This window comes from Parus major, chromosome 5 (genome assembly GCF_001522545.3).
Source record: "Parus major isolate Abel chromosome 5, Parus_major1.1, whole genome shotgun sequence".
Taxonomy (NCBI): Eukaryota; Metazoa; Chordata; class Aves; order Passeriformes; family Paridae; genus Parus; species Parus major.
The window spans coordinates 46,505,256-46,521,938 of NC_031774.1; the positions used below are offsets into that span (position 1 = coordinate 46,505,256).

The 16,683-nt window shown below is 41.5% G+C and overlaps 1 protein-coding gene across 3 annotated transcripts in view; it reads right to left on the reverse strand.

The window, feature by feature from the left end:
• ITPK1 (inositol-tetrakisphosphate 1-kinase) overlaps positions 1-16,683 on the reverse strand; it is a 138,800-nt gene that overhangs the window by 58,447 nt on the left and 63,670 nt on the right. For all 3 annotated transcript variants that reach the window (XM_015629902.2, XM_015629904.2, XM_015629905.2), the window contains 2 exons: positions 11,036-11,161; positions 2,983-3,100 (listed from right to left, as the gene is read on the reverse strand). In XM_015629902.2, the coding sequence (XP_015485388.1) occupies positions 2,983-3,100; positions 11,036-11,161 (244 nt within the window). The remainder of the gene's footprint in view (positions 1-2,982; positions 3,101-11,035; positions 11,162-16,683) is intronic.

A 16,683-nucleotide genomic window follows, 5' to 3' on the forward strand; every position in this document is an offset into this window, starting at 1 on the left:
CTAGAAGAGAGTCCTACTTCCTTCCAAGGGAAATATATAAAGCAACAATCCCTGCAAATCACAGCACTGCTAGTACCCAGGTTCAAGGTGAATCCTGAAGCAGGTTTCTCAGAGAGGTTGTGCAGTCTCTATCTGTGGAGAAATGCAAAAACCCATCCGGACATGGACACGATGAACCTGCTTTGGAGATTCTGCTTTGAGCAGGGAGTTGGGCTGTATATTCTCAAGAGGCCTTTTCCAACTTCAATGATTGGACAAGTCTGTGAACCTTCTGTTTTCACAGACTTAGTGGTTACTGCATCAGACTAGGACATGGAAAGCTCTGGTTGAGCCCTGTGCTGTTCCTCAGACTACTGGTACAACTCTGGCTTAGTTACTGGCTCTCCTCCACCTCAGTTTCTTTAGTGGCCACAGACTGGTAGCAGACACAAGAAGTGTCTGAGCCACAAAGTGTCTCAGTAACCCATTCTCAGAAAACTGGATCTAAGTAGTTATCACTCAGACATTTGACTGCTTAAAGAACAAGATGAGGGATTTTCAGAAAGCCTAACAATGTCCATGTGCCCAGTCTACACACTTCAAATAGGGATTCCCTTTTTCAGGAAGCACGGAGAATTCACTGTTAAAAGCACAGTGCCTTGGACATCTGAAAAATAATTAGAGTTAAAATCAAACTGTTCATAGACCATGGGGCTCTATTGCTGCAGAATGCAGGCACCTCAGCAGAGCATGTGATCACCCTCTCTTTAACCTAACTGGTGCAAATCTTTACTTATACAGTTGTTGTAAGGTCTAGAGGGTTAAAATAAAGTGTAAATTGAGGATCATAAATAAATATTATAATTCATTTGTAATTACTTTAAAACATAATTGAAATGGAGGCAATAATCACTGAAATCCACAACTGATCTGTAAATAGAAACTGAATTTTCTTTTGAATGACTTTGAATAGCAGAAGGCTTCTCCTTACATATAAACTCAATCCTCCTGAGTTTATAATACGCCTTTGGAAGAGACAATCCCTTGCACTGAACTTAACTCATCACATTAATTTTGTATCCTGTGATAAAAAGGGCTGTCTATTTACAGCTAAAGACTAGGATACTATTTTCTTAGTAGTTACTTCCATAATGAAATTCCAGAACAATAAAGATGTGGCTCCTAAGCGTTCATGCTATTCATAGATGTATTACTTCTTGTTTGGGTTTTCTAAGTGATCATGGCCCTAGGATATGAGATGGTAGCTGCAACAGAGAAAACAACTTAGCAGGTGAAAACAAGAAAGGGAAGAAAAACCCACAGCACTCTCTAGAGTGGTGTAGCTTTTCTCTTACTGCAGATCATCATGCGCTGGAATACAGAGGCTGATCTACTTAGGCCAGAACAAGAAGTCAGACAATTATTCATCTCTCCTGAGATTTCCCCTGCTAAATACAAAGTTGGTTCAAGGTCTTGGTCATGATATTTCTGATTATGCAACAGAAATAAGATAAGAGGAGGAAAGTGCTGGGGGGAGGGGGATGGAGGGTCAGAGGAAATATGGTCACCAAACACTGCAGCAGCCAGTGACAACAGCTAACACCATTCCTTACTTCATTCCTCAACTTTATTAACAGCTTCTTTTTAAATTGTCAGTTTTACCTGAATACAAATATTTTTTTTCTTTTTCTTCCTTAAGCACTTATTTCTTTTTCTCATCATTCTGACCAAAGGAGGCTGAAATATGCAGAAAACAAACTACTTTGCAAAAACCGATGGTCTCCCAAACATATTGTTCTCATAGGGATAACAATAGTACTGATAGCAATTTAAGAAAAGAAAGGAACAAAACCAAACTGTACTGAATCTCTCTGCTGTTAGAACAAAATCCTAACCACTCCCTCAGAGCACAGGATTCCCTCAGCACCTTTCTCCCACTCACAAACAGCAGTAGCCAGCCCAAAACAAAATCCTTCTAAACTAATTGAGGATTTTCTCCCTAAAAGATTGCAAAAGACAAGGGGGAGTGCTGTGAATTATTAGTCATATTTTTACATAAGGATGGTGCCACTGGGGCCAAGCAAGTTATACACAAATATGTCTATAAATCCACAACTATAAAAATACAAATTGTTGAGCTTCTTACCTGCCCATCAAGACAGTGATAACACAATCTCAATGGTATTTCCAGTAACATCCCATTAGAACATAGTTCAGAAATGTAATTTCTTCCCATTACAGTCATCTAATATATGAAACAGTTACTTTAGAGCTATTCTAGATTTAAATTCAAAAGCCAATAAATGTTTCAAGAACATGACAGTAGCAGAAGTAGAAAGGGAATGAAAGACTAACTTAACCCAACAGTTGAAATGGTTAAAATGAGAAGGTAATAGAATTATTCAGGATGAAAAGGCATGACTCCTAACATGGAATACAACTCAAATGATACCAATTAAGGGCAATAGTTTATGTCAGGTGACAAGCCAGCACCAAATGTGCATTTATGTTCCCCCTAGCAATTAGCTTGTGCAATAGGCTTCCAGTACTTCTCAAAGACCTTAGCTCTATTTACACTTTAATTTCTTTTGGTCCTTTCCAAAACAATTTTTTTTTCTTCTCCCTCAGTTTCAGGCCTCAGGATTCTTTCTACAAGCTGCTGAGTTTGTACAGTCATTTCAATTTACCAGCACACAACAAGAAGACAATGTTTTTCCACAAGATTTCTGAGAGTACTCACTGTGGTAAATATGCTCCCCATTAAATCCACATCGTATTTTTAATCAGATACAAACCTCCTTTGTGTATATGGAAAAAGAAGAGCACAGGATTCCAGAGGGCAATCCTGTGACACAGGAATGCTTCAGTGTTTGTGCTCCCACAGAGAAACAACGCAAGAGGCCCAAAACCACTGCTTCAAACTTTACATCCAGCCTCCAGAAGGAAGCTGCTTTCTTCTCTAGTCACAATAAAAGCCTCCAGGCAGCACAGATATTGGCCTACCTTGCATGTATGCCTCTATCTGTCGAATTAGCTCGTAAGACTTGGATCGATCCAGAAGCGTACGAATAGCTGGGAGAGGGTCTAGGATAATGGTTTCTGGATGAGCATCAATGTACTCCTGCAAAACAATATATAGGAAAAAAACATGGCATTAGGTTGGCTAAAGAGTGTTGAAAAATGATGAGAAGAGAAAATAATGGGGAAGAGAATATATAATGTTACAAGTCCAGCTTCTCTTCAAGCGGAGCCAAATGGACTTCGGCAATGCAGAAAGTCCCCAGACAGTCAAAACACTGACACTTGAAGCAAACACAAACATGACATCTAACTGATTTAGATGGCAAATCCTCCTGTAGTCTCTATCAGAGCAAAACCTGTGCTGCAACCACATTAGCTTACAAGGGAGCCAGTGGCAAAGTGCCATAGTAAGAACTGTGAGCAGGGCTGAGAAAAGCCATTAGGAAAAGAATGATGGCACACAGCTGTCCTGGGGTCAGCCTTGCATTCAATTACTCCATGTGAACATCACAACTATCTGAACTAGGCTCAGAAATACATCTGCGTTCTTTTGTGTTGCTTTTATTGCTGTGTTCTAGCTGGGCTGAAGACGGTGTTAAGGGCTGGACAATAAGGGCTGAAATTTTTTTTGGCAGAGCTGAAGAGATTGCTGTTTCATTGTGTCTTCATTGCTTGCTACTTCTCTGTGTTCATACTCTCCTTTTGTGACTACAAGAACAAAGTCAAGTTAATGACCTCATGGATCTTCATCTTGGGAACTCAATTCCCCATTCACTGAGGTCATGACTGCACTACTGCATCTTGGCCAAGAACACAGACACAGCTGCCAGGTATCGGCCTTGCAAACCCAACAAAACTTCCTTCTGTTTCTTAGAACAGAAGCTGAATTCCTTCATCATTGCCCCAGTTGGCTCTATAAAGTCAGTGGGAAACATGGATCCATCTTACTCTACTCAAAATCAGATAAATATATCCAAAATCAGCATCTCTCTTTGTTTCACCCAACTTCCCAAAGCCATCCTAATGTTTCCACTTACTTTTTAAAATCCATTCAATGCAAAAGCTCTTACAATTAATAGACTTCTACAAAGTTCTACTTCATTTAAATTGATTTTGTCAAAGAAGAAAACATACTACAGAAGATACCTCAGAGTATGACGAGATGGCCTCAGGAGATGCACTTTGCTGGAGAGAAAAGAATGCCGTAACCTATTCCCAGAAAGTGATTTTGCCCCAGATACTAACTGGGGATGCAGACTTCTCCACCACAGCACTGGGAAATTGTTGCTTTCTGGTGACTACATAGTCTGAACTGATAGCTGCTAAAAGGAGATTATTCATTTGAAGTTACGAGAATCCAGCATGGGGGTTTAATGAACCTACTGCATCACCCACAAGACACAAGCAGCTTTCCCTTCACAGAGCACGAGGCTCCCCTCAATGGCAATACTTGTGTCTGACATATTTAGTAATCCCTGCAGAACACAAATAATGAATTCCCCAAAGATATGGTGCCTCATGGGAAAAGTAAGGGACAGCCTTTCGCAAAGCTGGTCATCAAGACTGTCAGCTGTTGTCTCACCCTTGCAGTACAGCCTGGATAAAAAGCCTCATCAGCTCATTGGAGCAGAAGCTGGGTTCATTTCCAGTCACTAAACCCCAGAACATACAGTTTTCATGAGCCTCCTGTCCCTAGTACTTCCAGAGTCTTAAGCAGAGCAATCAGCTTTCAAATACAGATGAGATTTAATTTTTTTTTTTAGAGCTAGAGTATCTTATTACCTAATGCCTCTTAAACACCCACACATGTCTATGCATACCCGTACCATGTGTAGAACATACCCTGTGGAGCTAGCATGATCCAGTGATTAGAGTGTTAGCCTGAACTTGCTGATAGTGAAACTTTACTACTTTAGTATCTCAGCACCTCCAGAGTAGCAAGACAGCTCTTTTAGTCCCTCTGTTCCTCCATTTAAAAGACAGGGAGTTACCACACTGTGTGTCTTCTCCAGCCCACAGAGGACAAGCTCCTTAATACAGCCCATATCCTGATGGGGCAGGAGGCAAGCACAGCACCCAGACTGAACATGTCACAGCTCTGAAACATGGCCTCAGCAGAGCTCTGAACAGTGAGCCTCCTACAGTGCTTCTGATGCGTGTACGAGCTCTTCTTTTTACACTGTGGTGACCACCTGTCCACCTCGACTGGTCTCTGGTTCCACCTTGACTTCAAGCTCCCTGGGCTTCCACCCTGGCCCAGCCCCTACTCTGCATGTACTGGCCCTTCCCCTCACACATACATTCCTCCTGCCCGTGGACTCCATTGCCTTTACTGCCCCCCAAGGAGGCAATGATTTTTCTGTCTTTTAGCATTTTGTGTACCTTCCTGAATCTTTCTCATGCTCACCTCAGCATTGAGAACTTGCTTCCCCAGGATTTATGTATTCTGCTTGTTAATTTGGCTCATGTTACTCTAAATATTTCCAGAGGGAGCCTGGCTTTTTTATGCTTTCTGTAAGGGAACCTCACAGAGATTTTTCTTTCTAATGGTAATAGCCCTAAACTGTATTTAAAGACCATCCAACCACTAAGCTTGCCACAGCATAACGAAGTTTAACAGGAATAAGGCACGATCTCAAGGTCATTCTACACCAGTCAACATGTCAAGAGAAATGAGCATCTAAGCTGACTTTCCAGTGACTGGTTTCTCATCTTGTTGCCTTAAGGAGCCTCCAAAAAGCTCTGTAAGGCAAACATTAAATAACTGATAAAGATGAAGGAGGTAGGAGCTGTTTTTCAAAAGCCATTTAGAATCTGGAGAACTTTAACTAAACTATTTTAATGTCAAGAACTCCACTGAGTACAAGGCAACAGCCCCTTCAAACACACAAAAAGGCTTTTGAGCTTTCAGCAAATCAGCTTTCTTTACAAAACAAGGAAATTTCTCAGCATTAAATCTATGTCAGGTACTATTCTCCAACTCTTCTACATTTGCAGGCCTAGGAACTTGGGCAGCCAGAAAGCACAGGAATGGCAAAACTCAGAGCAGTGCAGATCTGTGTCATCTAAGAAAAGACCTCAAACTTTAAGTGTCTCCTAGAGTTAATCTGGGGACAGGCCACACATCACTCCTTTTAATTGAATCCAGAAGCAGTCCCTTTTCAAAGAGATTCTCATGCAGAACAAGGTCAGTATATTTGTATGTGCCCTTTCTGTTTGAACACATCTAGAGATTAACTGCTGAAGCTGTGCAGGGGACAGGAGCATCAAAATGCACTCAAGTCCTCATAACTCTTCATCTCTTCTCACACGCTATTGTTGCTTGGATTTCCATCACAAAGCATTAACTCTGCATTCAAAAACAAAACCATACAATTCCACCAGGATCCCCAAAGGAAATCATCCAGCTTCCTGTTGGGCCTTTAGTCTGCCAGCACCTTCCCAGTCTCCCACACCTCTCACCAGTACATCACCAACACGTGTAAAAGACAGTTCCAATAGCCATGCACAGAAAACTACTTTAAGTAAGTTAAAATCTGAACCTTACACCAATTCTCTACAACAGGAAATTACAATAAGAAAAGTCAATTTTGTTAGTTTCACAGGAACAATTATGGTAGCTGATGTGAAACCTTTCATAAACTTTGATTCTTAACTAGAAACTGCTGTACACTTAGACATCATGTACTACAAACACACTACGTTTTCAAAGCCACATACTTCGTCTAGAAGGCAGGAACTGGGGTAGTTTGGTTGTCTTTCTTACCAAGAAGGCGGAACTGCAGCACCAGTAAGTGACCTGTGAAGATCACTTAAGAGACTGGAAAACTCCTGATGTAACCTAAGTAACAGCACTCTTCCCATGGCACAGAGTAGCTCCACTACCAGAAATATAGATTTGCATACATGAAGGGTTTCTGCCTAATTATTTTGAAAGCAGATGAGCTACTATAGACATGAACTTGAAAATGAAGCAGTTGAAGAAGAGAAACACTGAAGCCAAGAGAATACAGCGGTATTGTCTTTGGTACAGCACAACCTTTCAGCTCCGAACATTCAAGTCTTCTCTCGTCCTTCCCTCAAAACAACTCTGCTCTCTACTTCAGTGGACTTACTGAAGACTGATATCCATCAGCACACTCCAACCACCCAGGCAACAATGTGGAAGATATTTAGGCTTTCCAACAACAGATTGAAAAGGCTCTGTCCTTGGGCTTCAGTTCAGCTTGACCCAGACAACATCTATGTTTTCCTCTCTCTAATCTTTAACATAATAAAAGCAAACAAGAAGAAAAAAGGAATTTTAGCAGATCCTCCTTTGTTTGTATTCCAGGCCTGGTGTTAAATCATGCTTTGTACCAGCCCCATTACTGGCAGAAGGCCAGAAATTGAACTTGAAATCAGAAAGAGACCAAATATTTCATGTTCCCTGTTAAATACCCCTGGATATAACCCAGCAATTAAAAAAAATATTTTCCTTGAGAAGCCTGTTTATAGATGAGAATAGAACTGCTTTTCATTTTACCCAAAAAAAGTAGCTGATTTTTTTTTTAATATTTTAACAGAAAGTCGATACAGTATCTACTGCAAATAACAGGTCATTAGATAATAAGGGACTCACTGATTCATTGACTTGCTTTTATTAATAAGTAATAAAACTTATATAATGTTTTGTTTAATATTAAACAAAGTTCCAATAAAATATTCCAAAAGAAAACAAGTAAGCAAAAGAAGCAATAATGTCATTTGGATTTGTGTTTTCCCACATACAGAAACATGACAACGACTGCTTGTAAAACATGTCACCATTTTCCAAGGGAGAAAGAGACATAAACACAACCGTGTCTAATGTGTTTGCATCAGATTTAGACTTAAAAGCTCCTTTTTGTTGTCTTAGGCTGTGATGGTCTCTTTTCATGGATACCTCCTTCCAAAAGGAAAGGTGAAGGTGTACTGGGTCTTCAACAAACGCTCACCCCAAAATTGTTTGTCTCTAAATCTAAAAGAGATTTCTGCAGCGGTTAGAAGGAATGAGGGGTGTGGCAAGGGGAAGGAGGAACTGATCTTCTCTGTTACATTTCTATTCTCTGTATATCTCAGAAACTTTCTGAGTACCCAGCTGTCCTGTGTAACCTTCAGAAGTCTTTTGCTCCTTCAACTTGTAAATCCTACCCACAGGAAGCTATCCTAACCCCTATCACTTGAATTACAAATATTTAGTAAATTTTGCTGTTTATGAGGCCCTTGCAATAATTTAAGGCATCATTATTTTTCAAATGGATAAAACATAGCTATTTCCCTGTGAACTCAGGTGCAAATAGACCATTTCAATTTTGTATTAACCTGTCCCCCAAACTAGAAAAGAATTACTAAGACATAATACTTTCCTTTGGTTTTTTGCTTGCCTCTTCTCAGCTGAGAAGTGCCCTACTTCATTCCCTGCCAAAATATCTCCCTCATTTTCCTTCCTCTCAGTCCCAAACCCTTCTAAGAAAGCTTCTCAGTCAAGATTAGAAGAGCCCATCCTGGACAACTCCAGAGTGGGAGAGTCAAGAGTTGAAGGGCAGCAGGGGAGGAAACATTTTAAATTTTTGTCAACCTGATAGCAAAAGACTAGGCATAGAATCTGTGCCTGAGCTGTCTTTTTAAGTAGGCTAATGCAAAGAGAACCTGTTCAGAAAAAGCTCTGAAAGAGAAATTAATAACCCTATTGATTTTCCATCACTGGAGCCATCATTTTGAATGCAATATGAAGCTGCAATGAATGAAGCTACTCAAGCCCCTGTACAGCTATGACAGGCAGCTGCTCAGAGAGCATTCTAATGAAAGCATAACAAAGATTCCCCAATGTCTTACAAGAGCCAAAACATACTCCGTTTTCAAAGCCATATACTTTGTCTGGAAGGCAGGAACTGGGGTAGTTGGTTGTATTCCTTACCAAAAAGGCAGGAACTGTAGCACCAGAAAGTGAAAGGCACCCTGGGGACTCTGCCTCTTTACCTGACTTACCTCCATGTACCTCTGGTCAAGAAGGAACCTCTGAGGACTATAACCAATTTTTACAGTTAACTAATTACCTCAGTACAATCAGTCCAGCCCTCTGCTACAGTGGGTAGGAAGGAAGACTGACCATCATCTCTGCAAAAAATCATCAACCCCAAAATAAGGATTTAAGTGTCCTAAAAAGCAAATCATTATATTTCTCCACTGTTCATCTCATGCGCTACACTAGGTGCTGCTTGGAGTCTTTGTTTTGGCTTTGGATGAGATCACCAGGCACTCATTACTGATTTTCAGCGCAGTGGAGAACAGTTTGCATCCACCAATATTCTCCTGAGAAACTGTAGTCCATACCACATCCAACTAGCACAAAGACCTCAGAAAGCTCGGCCCTAAAGATTTTCTGGAGCTAAAAATGCCACTGTCAACAGGCCACTTCTCAACACCATTTTCATTCTCCTCTAATTTTTTTTTCCACGGCAACTGAAAACAGCCATAAAATGGCATGCCAAGAGGCTTCCTGTTCTATTAGCACTCTCTGTCAGACCCTACAAGGGCTCATCACAGACTCCAGAGAGAGCAGGGACAGTCATGTAAATATGAAGCCAGTTTTCTCCTTTGCTCTTTGCATATTAGATAGTCAAGGCCTCTACAACATAGACCTGAAAAAAGTCATTCTTAAAAAGGTCATAAATGTAGTCTGGCAGATCATTCCTCCTCCTGTGCTCAAGGATCTCTTGCTCTCTGCTTCCTGGAAGACTGCTTTATGGAGCCAACAGTAAGAGTGCTGCCAGGTATCATCTTGCTGTCACATTTATATTCAATAGCAGGAAAAAAAGCATAATGAATTTTGCACTGTTTGGTCTGGTTAAGATCATCAGAACTTTTTCAGTCAACTTAATCAACAAAAAGGGAACCACACTATTTCCACTTGTGTGTAGGTGCCAGAAATACCACAGTGCTTACATAACACCTCACTCATACAAACAGCTTTCTTGCAAGGGGTCATTTTCCATTTTCTAGGTTGCTCATTGATTTTAGTTTTAAAAACACAAAACAACAGCCCTATACTACACATTTTATGGAAAAGTATTCTTACAATTTCTTTTCCTTATGGAATATGATTCTCTTAATTTCTAATGGTTTTCAGTATCTTAAGAATAATACAGGACAGATGGAGATAGGCAGCAATTTCCAGATAGTTTCTGCCCTGGATATGAAACTACATCAGAGTATACTCTAAAAACACATTTTGGCATGTAATTCAACACAGAAAGGCCTGTTCTGTGCACCATTGGTTCCTGGTTATATGCTTTAGTACTGTAGTAGCTTCCTGCATGCCAGTGATGTGGCACAACTCGGTCTCCTGCAGAAGCAAAAGCTTAAGGCCTTGTTTTATTGGAGAGGATATAATTCAGATGGCTGCACACAGGGGCCCTACCCTCTATCTCATCCTCTGTCTTCCAAAATAAAAAAGTTTGGAAGGCACTGGGAGAGAATCTTTTAAGACACTTTTTCTTTGATAAAACAGTTCCCTGTTTGTTCTACACCTTGCATATTTCTGACCTTCAATGTAAACTTGAGGGGAAAAAAATAATAATAATATAACAGGATTTTCAGCACTAGAAGACAGAATCACTCACAGTAATCTTGATGTTGCAGAAATTAGCATTCCAGGAACTGAGGAGACTAGACACAACTGGGCCAAACTAATTCAGTGGCTTCACTCATGGAGAGATGCATGTATAGTGATCTGCAAAAACCTGTTCCTCTTTGTGAGCAGCACTAATACTCTTGAAATAACATAAGAACATTCGGCAGGAAACCAGTTCTAACTAACATCACTGATACAAAACAAAAGCTTCCCAAGGTGCAAGTCCATTTTAACCTGACAATTTTGCTGGGCTATCAGTAGCAAGTCACCAGTGTGACAGACAGCCCTTTTCATCATACCCCTACAAACTGCACAGTAATCAGACTGAATTTCCTGCACCAAAATCTTCCTCCTGCTTGAAATGCCAAAGGTACCACTTACCTGGAACCTGTGAACCAACTCCAGTGACTGGCTGTCATTCTGGTCTGCTTCAAGGATTACATCTGTCAGTTTATGAATGATCACATCCAAAGGGCCCTGATCTTCAATGGGTTTGGTGAGGTCAAGCTGAAGAAAACAGAGAGAAACATTTTATTAATATTTGAGGGATCCAAGCTCTTGTCCCTGCCACCATCCAAGGTGTTGCTGCCTCACAGATGACATTTACTTTACACAGTGCCTTTGTTTTGGTATGTTATCTAAATCCCTGAGAACTGACGTACCATTGAATGTTAGAAAACTTTACTTAGACACTTATTTCTCAGCAGTGTGGCTCTAATTCCATGAAAAACAGTGAAGTCACCAGCAAGTACCCTCCATCCAAACATCTTCCTGTGCTTCTCCACCCTAAACAAACACATGGCTCTTCAGCTCAATTTCCCAGTATGTTCACACGGTTTCCTGGTACATTCACATACATTCAAAAGGAATGAGCTAACAAGGACTAACACCACTAATAAAAGGAAGGTTTGCTGTGCCCTTTGCCCACTGGGATTGCACAGAACAGCACCCAGGACTGGAATAAAGGTAGCACAAAAGCAAGTGACTCAGAATCTGTGGAAATTCATCTGCTACTGAGACAGCTATTCAGCTGGTAAGGAGGGGTGCAGCTCCCAGACAACTCCCAGTAGCAGACTTTGGCATTTAGCTAGGTAGGAGACAAAGATTTGGGGTGGGGTGTACAGAAAGTCTGGTAAAGACAACACAGGAAGGCATTAAAACAGTGGCAATGAGTTATACGACTTGGTTCCAGTACCAAAACAGAGTTCAAGAACAGAGGATTGAGGAATTCTCTCTTGATAAAGTATCAATGCAAGGAAGCCTACTGGACCTGTACAAGATGCATGCAAGGATCCTAAGAGAGCTGGCCAGTGTTATTGTGAGGGCTTGGATTTATCAGGATATAATTCAAAACTATGGAGATTCCAACTAAATCAGGCAAAAACAAATCTACTACACAGGTAGTCTGGTTACAGCAAAGTCTTACAGAAGTGGCAGGATTTATCAAGATTTTCAACACCTGACTGGGCAAAGCCCTAAGCAACTTAGTATAAATTTAATGCCAAGTCTTCTTTGATGAAGATGATGTATTGCAGACCCTTAAGATGCTCATGAAACGTAATGATCCCATTAAGCTATTTACCAAATTTAACATTAGTTCAATCTAAGTACCAGAACTGGTTCATGTTCTAGCCAACACACCGGGCTGCTCAAGGCACAGAAGCTGTGAGATTCAATTCAACTAGTTGTGAGACCTACTGCATCACTGGCAACTTAACCTTGTAAATGTCAAACCAGGAACTTCTTTGAGAGGAAAGATGGATGTGTACTCACTAAAGTTAGCATCTGATTTTACCTGCATGATACTTTCTATTACTGCCTTCTTTTTAATTCAACTCTGGTAAAGACGGGAGTGAGAGGCACAGGAGGAAGACAAGTACTGGGAAGAACAGGCTGCTGCTGATGCTGTTTTCTGTCTCATTAGCTTGAGTTTTGTCCTACTAAAATATCCCACCCTACAGAAATGGCCCTGCTTTGAATTAAGGAGTGAATGCCGTAAAGAAGATAAAGATAAGACAGGATCAAACCCATAAAACTGAAACAGCAGAAATCTATCAGCCTTATATTAATCTGCTAGTTGCTAATGTAACCAATCCACAGAGCTGAATGACTCTTCTTGCATAGGCACTCTCATCTGGACTAGGTTTCCCTGACCAGCATAACTGAAGGTACCTATGGCACAAAAGCAAATTGAAAGACTGCCAATTCCTCCCTCAGAGACCACCTTTGCTTGCCCATTACTATATGCTCCTACTAACAGTTATGGGTTGGGGCCCTTTGAAGTCCTTATGCAGATTCAAATACAACTGGAAAACACAATGTGTGTCTCTCTTCCAAGGAGACAAGCAGAGAGACCACCAGCAGTGGACTGTGGGTGTCCACAGTGGGCAGCACTCCCTACAAGCAAAGAGACCAACAGGACAGACTTGGTGTGGATGCTCAGGGATGGGTAAGCTGTGGCCAGGTGAGGCAGTCCACAGAAGGTCTGCCTGTCCTGACATATTTTCACTCTCACAAGTAGTGCAGCACGCAGGCTAGGGGACAGCCTAAGTATCTGGAAAAAAAAGGCAAAATGAAGTGAACTGCAGCTTGTCTAAAGGACACAGAAAGCAATAATTAACTTCTTCAACCAAGCTCCAGAAAAATCAGTTAATATCCTTAAAAGAAATCTCAGATGACCATGCTGCTACTTCTGATTTTTTCCATCTGCCTATCACATCTGGAAGGAAACAGCAAAACAAAGAGTCCATTTAACTAGGTCAGAAAGTTCATGGTTGCCAAGGTACAAAATTCTGAATTAATCCATTTTCAGGAGTTGCAGTTTGAAAAGCAGTAAGAAGCAAGCAAGTACTTGAGATTGGTTACCCCTCTACAGTCTTCCTGAACTTTCAGCTCAATCTGCACAGAAACATTCAGAAAACAAGAAAACAGTCCTCTCTTTCAGCCTTGACACAAGAATAGAAGTAAGCCTCAAGGCAAATCCAGGCATTTCCAGCACAGTGTTTTCCGCAAGCATTAGACATCTGGGCAAGATAACTTCACAACAGTTGTGCCAGCTAAACGCAACAGGCATATTTTGAGAATGAAACCAAATGCACATACTTTGCACACTGGAAAGCATTAAAAAGACTCCCCCCAACACTGTTTTGCTTCCCTTTTACCAGTAAGGCAATGTGAGAAACGACAGCATGATAAAGCAGCTACTCTGGAAGGAAGTTCAGTGACCACTTCAATGGCCTCAACAAGGACAGCAGGTACATTTCAGCCACAAAAACCTTCAAAAGCTGATCCAGTATTTTGTGGATTGGAGGATCAAACCATTTGCAAGAATAAGTTCTCTATGTTTAGTCACGCTGCAGAAAGCAAATATTCCTGGGCTGCATGGAATTTGGAAGAGATCCACCTTCCTTTTATACACTAAGAAAAAAAAAGTAGAAGGAAAAAAAAAAAGACTTGAGAAGGTAAAAAGAAGCCTTTTCAAGTGGAGCATCAGACCCAAAAAGAAGTCAGTGAAAGTAAAGTGCAAAATTTCTGATGGCCCTCTGCTGCGACAAACACTGATTCATTGTTTGTCATCAGCTGGAATCTGTGCCCTCCTACTTCCCTTCCCTTTCAGCATCTCTCTCTCTGAATGATCTCTGCATTTGACATGATCACCCAAAGGTTTGTTATTGCAAAGAGCTAACACCATAGCAACAGAAATGAGAGAAAAGATTTATCAGCACCAGCTTGAAAAAACAGAGATACATCTATGGTGCCTTTTCTTCTATGAGATAAACTATAGCCTGCAGCATACTCTGCTTACCCTTCTTCATGTTAAAAAACCAAACCAAACCAGGTATTGGCTTCACGGCATTGTCACTTATCACCCAGCAAAACTCAGGTGCATGACATGGAAGAGAGTATCAACACTGTACACAGTAAATATGCAAGGCATCTATGTGTGACACAGACTGGTGCACTGTCTCTGGGTAAAAAAATAGATGGACAGCCAGGACCAGAGAGTGCTAGTGGTGAACCGAGTTAAATCCAGTGGGCAACTGGTCACACCTGGTGTTTACCAGCGCTCAGCATTGGTGCCAGTGCTGTTCTATGTCATTGTCAATGACCTGGACATGGGCATCAAGTGAAGCCTCAGTCTGAAATTCAAACCAAGCCAGGCAGGAATGCTGATCTGCTGGAGGGCAGGGAGGCTCAGGAAGGTGACCTGGACAGGCTGGATCCAAGGGCCAAGAACAACTCTATGAGGTCAACAAAGCCAGGGGCCAGGTTCTGCACTTGGGTCACTCACAGCAGCCCCACACAGCACTACAGGCTGGGGACAGAGTGCACAGAGTGGCTGGAAAGCTGCCTGGTGGAAAAGGACCTGGGGGTGCCATTTGACAGCAGCTGAACATGAGCCAGCTGTGCCCAGCTGTGGCCAGGAAGGCCAATGGCATCCTGGCCTGTGCCAGCAGTAGTGTGGCCAGCAGGAGCAGGGCAGGGATTGTCCCCCTGTACCCAGCACTGGTGAGGCCACACCTCAAATCCTGTGTTCAATTCTGGGCCCCTCAAGACAAGAAAGACACTGAGGGGCTGGAGTGTGTCCAGAGAAGGGCAGCAGAGCTGGGGAAGGGTCTGGAGCACAGCTCTGATGAGCAGCAGCTGAGGGAACTGGGGCTGTTTAGCCTGGAGGAAAGAGGCTGAGGAGGGAGCAGATTGCTCTCTACACCCCCTGAAAAGAAGCTGTAGCCAGGTGAGTGTTGGTCTGTTCTCCCAAGTAACAAGTGATAAGACATGGGGAAATGTCCTAAAATTGCACCAGGGGATATTTATATTGGATCTTAAGAAAAATTTCTTCACTGAAAGAAGTCAATCAATAGAACAGGTTGCCCCAGGAAGTGGTGGAGTCACCATCCTTGGAGGTATTTAAAAGACATGTAAATGTAGCACTTGGGGATGTGGTTTATTGGTAGACTTGGCAGTGCTGGGTTAACAGTTGGACTTGATTTTAAGGGTCTTTTCCAATCAGAATGATTATAGAGTTCTATATGCCTTTCCTGGTCCTTCAAATCCATATATGGAAGAAACCAACCAGTAGATAAATGCTCTTATCATAGCTGGCTGCAGCCAGCCTGCCCACCTTTTAATGGAAGGATGGGCTGAAAGTTACAAAACACTCCAAGCTTAGAAACGACAGTCTCTCCCACAGGCTTCCCAGAGAATCCACTGGAAAGCAAGCTACAGGCACGCAGAGCTCCATCTCTGCCCTCCTCTCCCCTTCCCCCTTCCTCTGTCCTCCAGAAACACACAGCCCGCACATTATCCAAATCATTATAGAGAAGGGCAAAAAATGTTTATTTCCATTAAGCATAATTTGTTTAAAGTTTTGGGGTTGTTTTTCTCCAGAACCCTGGCAATCCATCTGTATTGCAGGGACAGGGCGAGTGCCTGGCAGAGTGCCATGGCTCTCCACTGCTCCCAACTGCAATCCCACACAAATGCATTTCTGGAAGCCATGTATAAAAATAAAACTATGTCCAAGTGGAGAAAATCTGGATTTGTTCACTCAGGGGAAAAAAAAAACAAAACAACAAGCCAAACAACTACAAATGCTGGATTTAGGAAAAAGAAATATAATTTATAATAATGATTAAAAATAGTTGTGTATTTTTTGTTTTATTCAGTGTTTCCAGTCCATGGTATAATCAGCTGTATTTCAGAATCTGCCTGAATAGGATTTGTGATTTTGATTTATTTTTTAAAGCTCTTCTTCCAAAATAGTTTTTGGATTAGCATTCACATGAAATGAAGTTTTAATACCAACCTGTTCTTTTATCTGAACCAAAGAGAATAATGTCCACTGCTATATCCCTGAGGAATGTAGCATCTACATTTCTATTTAGCCTCACTTTTCTCTTATATTTTCATTAAAAATAAAGACCCATACAGCTATTCTGCAAACATTTTGCTCCCATTCTCCAACCCACTAACAAACTCTACTTGCCAGGATGCTGCTCTAAGTTATTGCTGTTTTTATTTGATGTGGT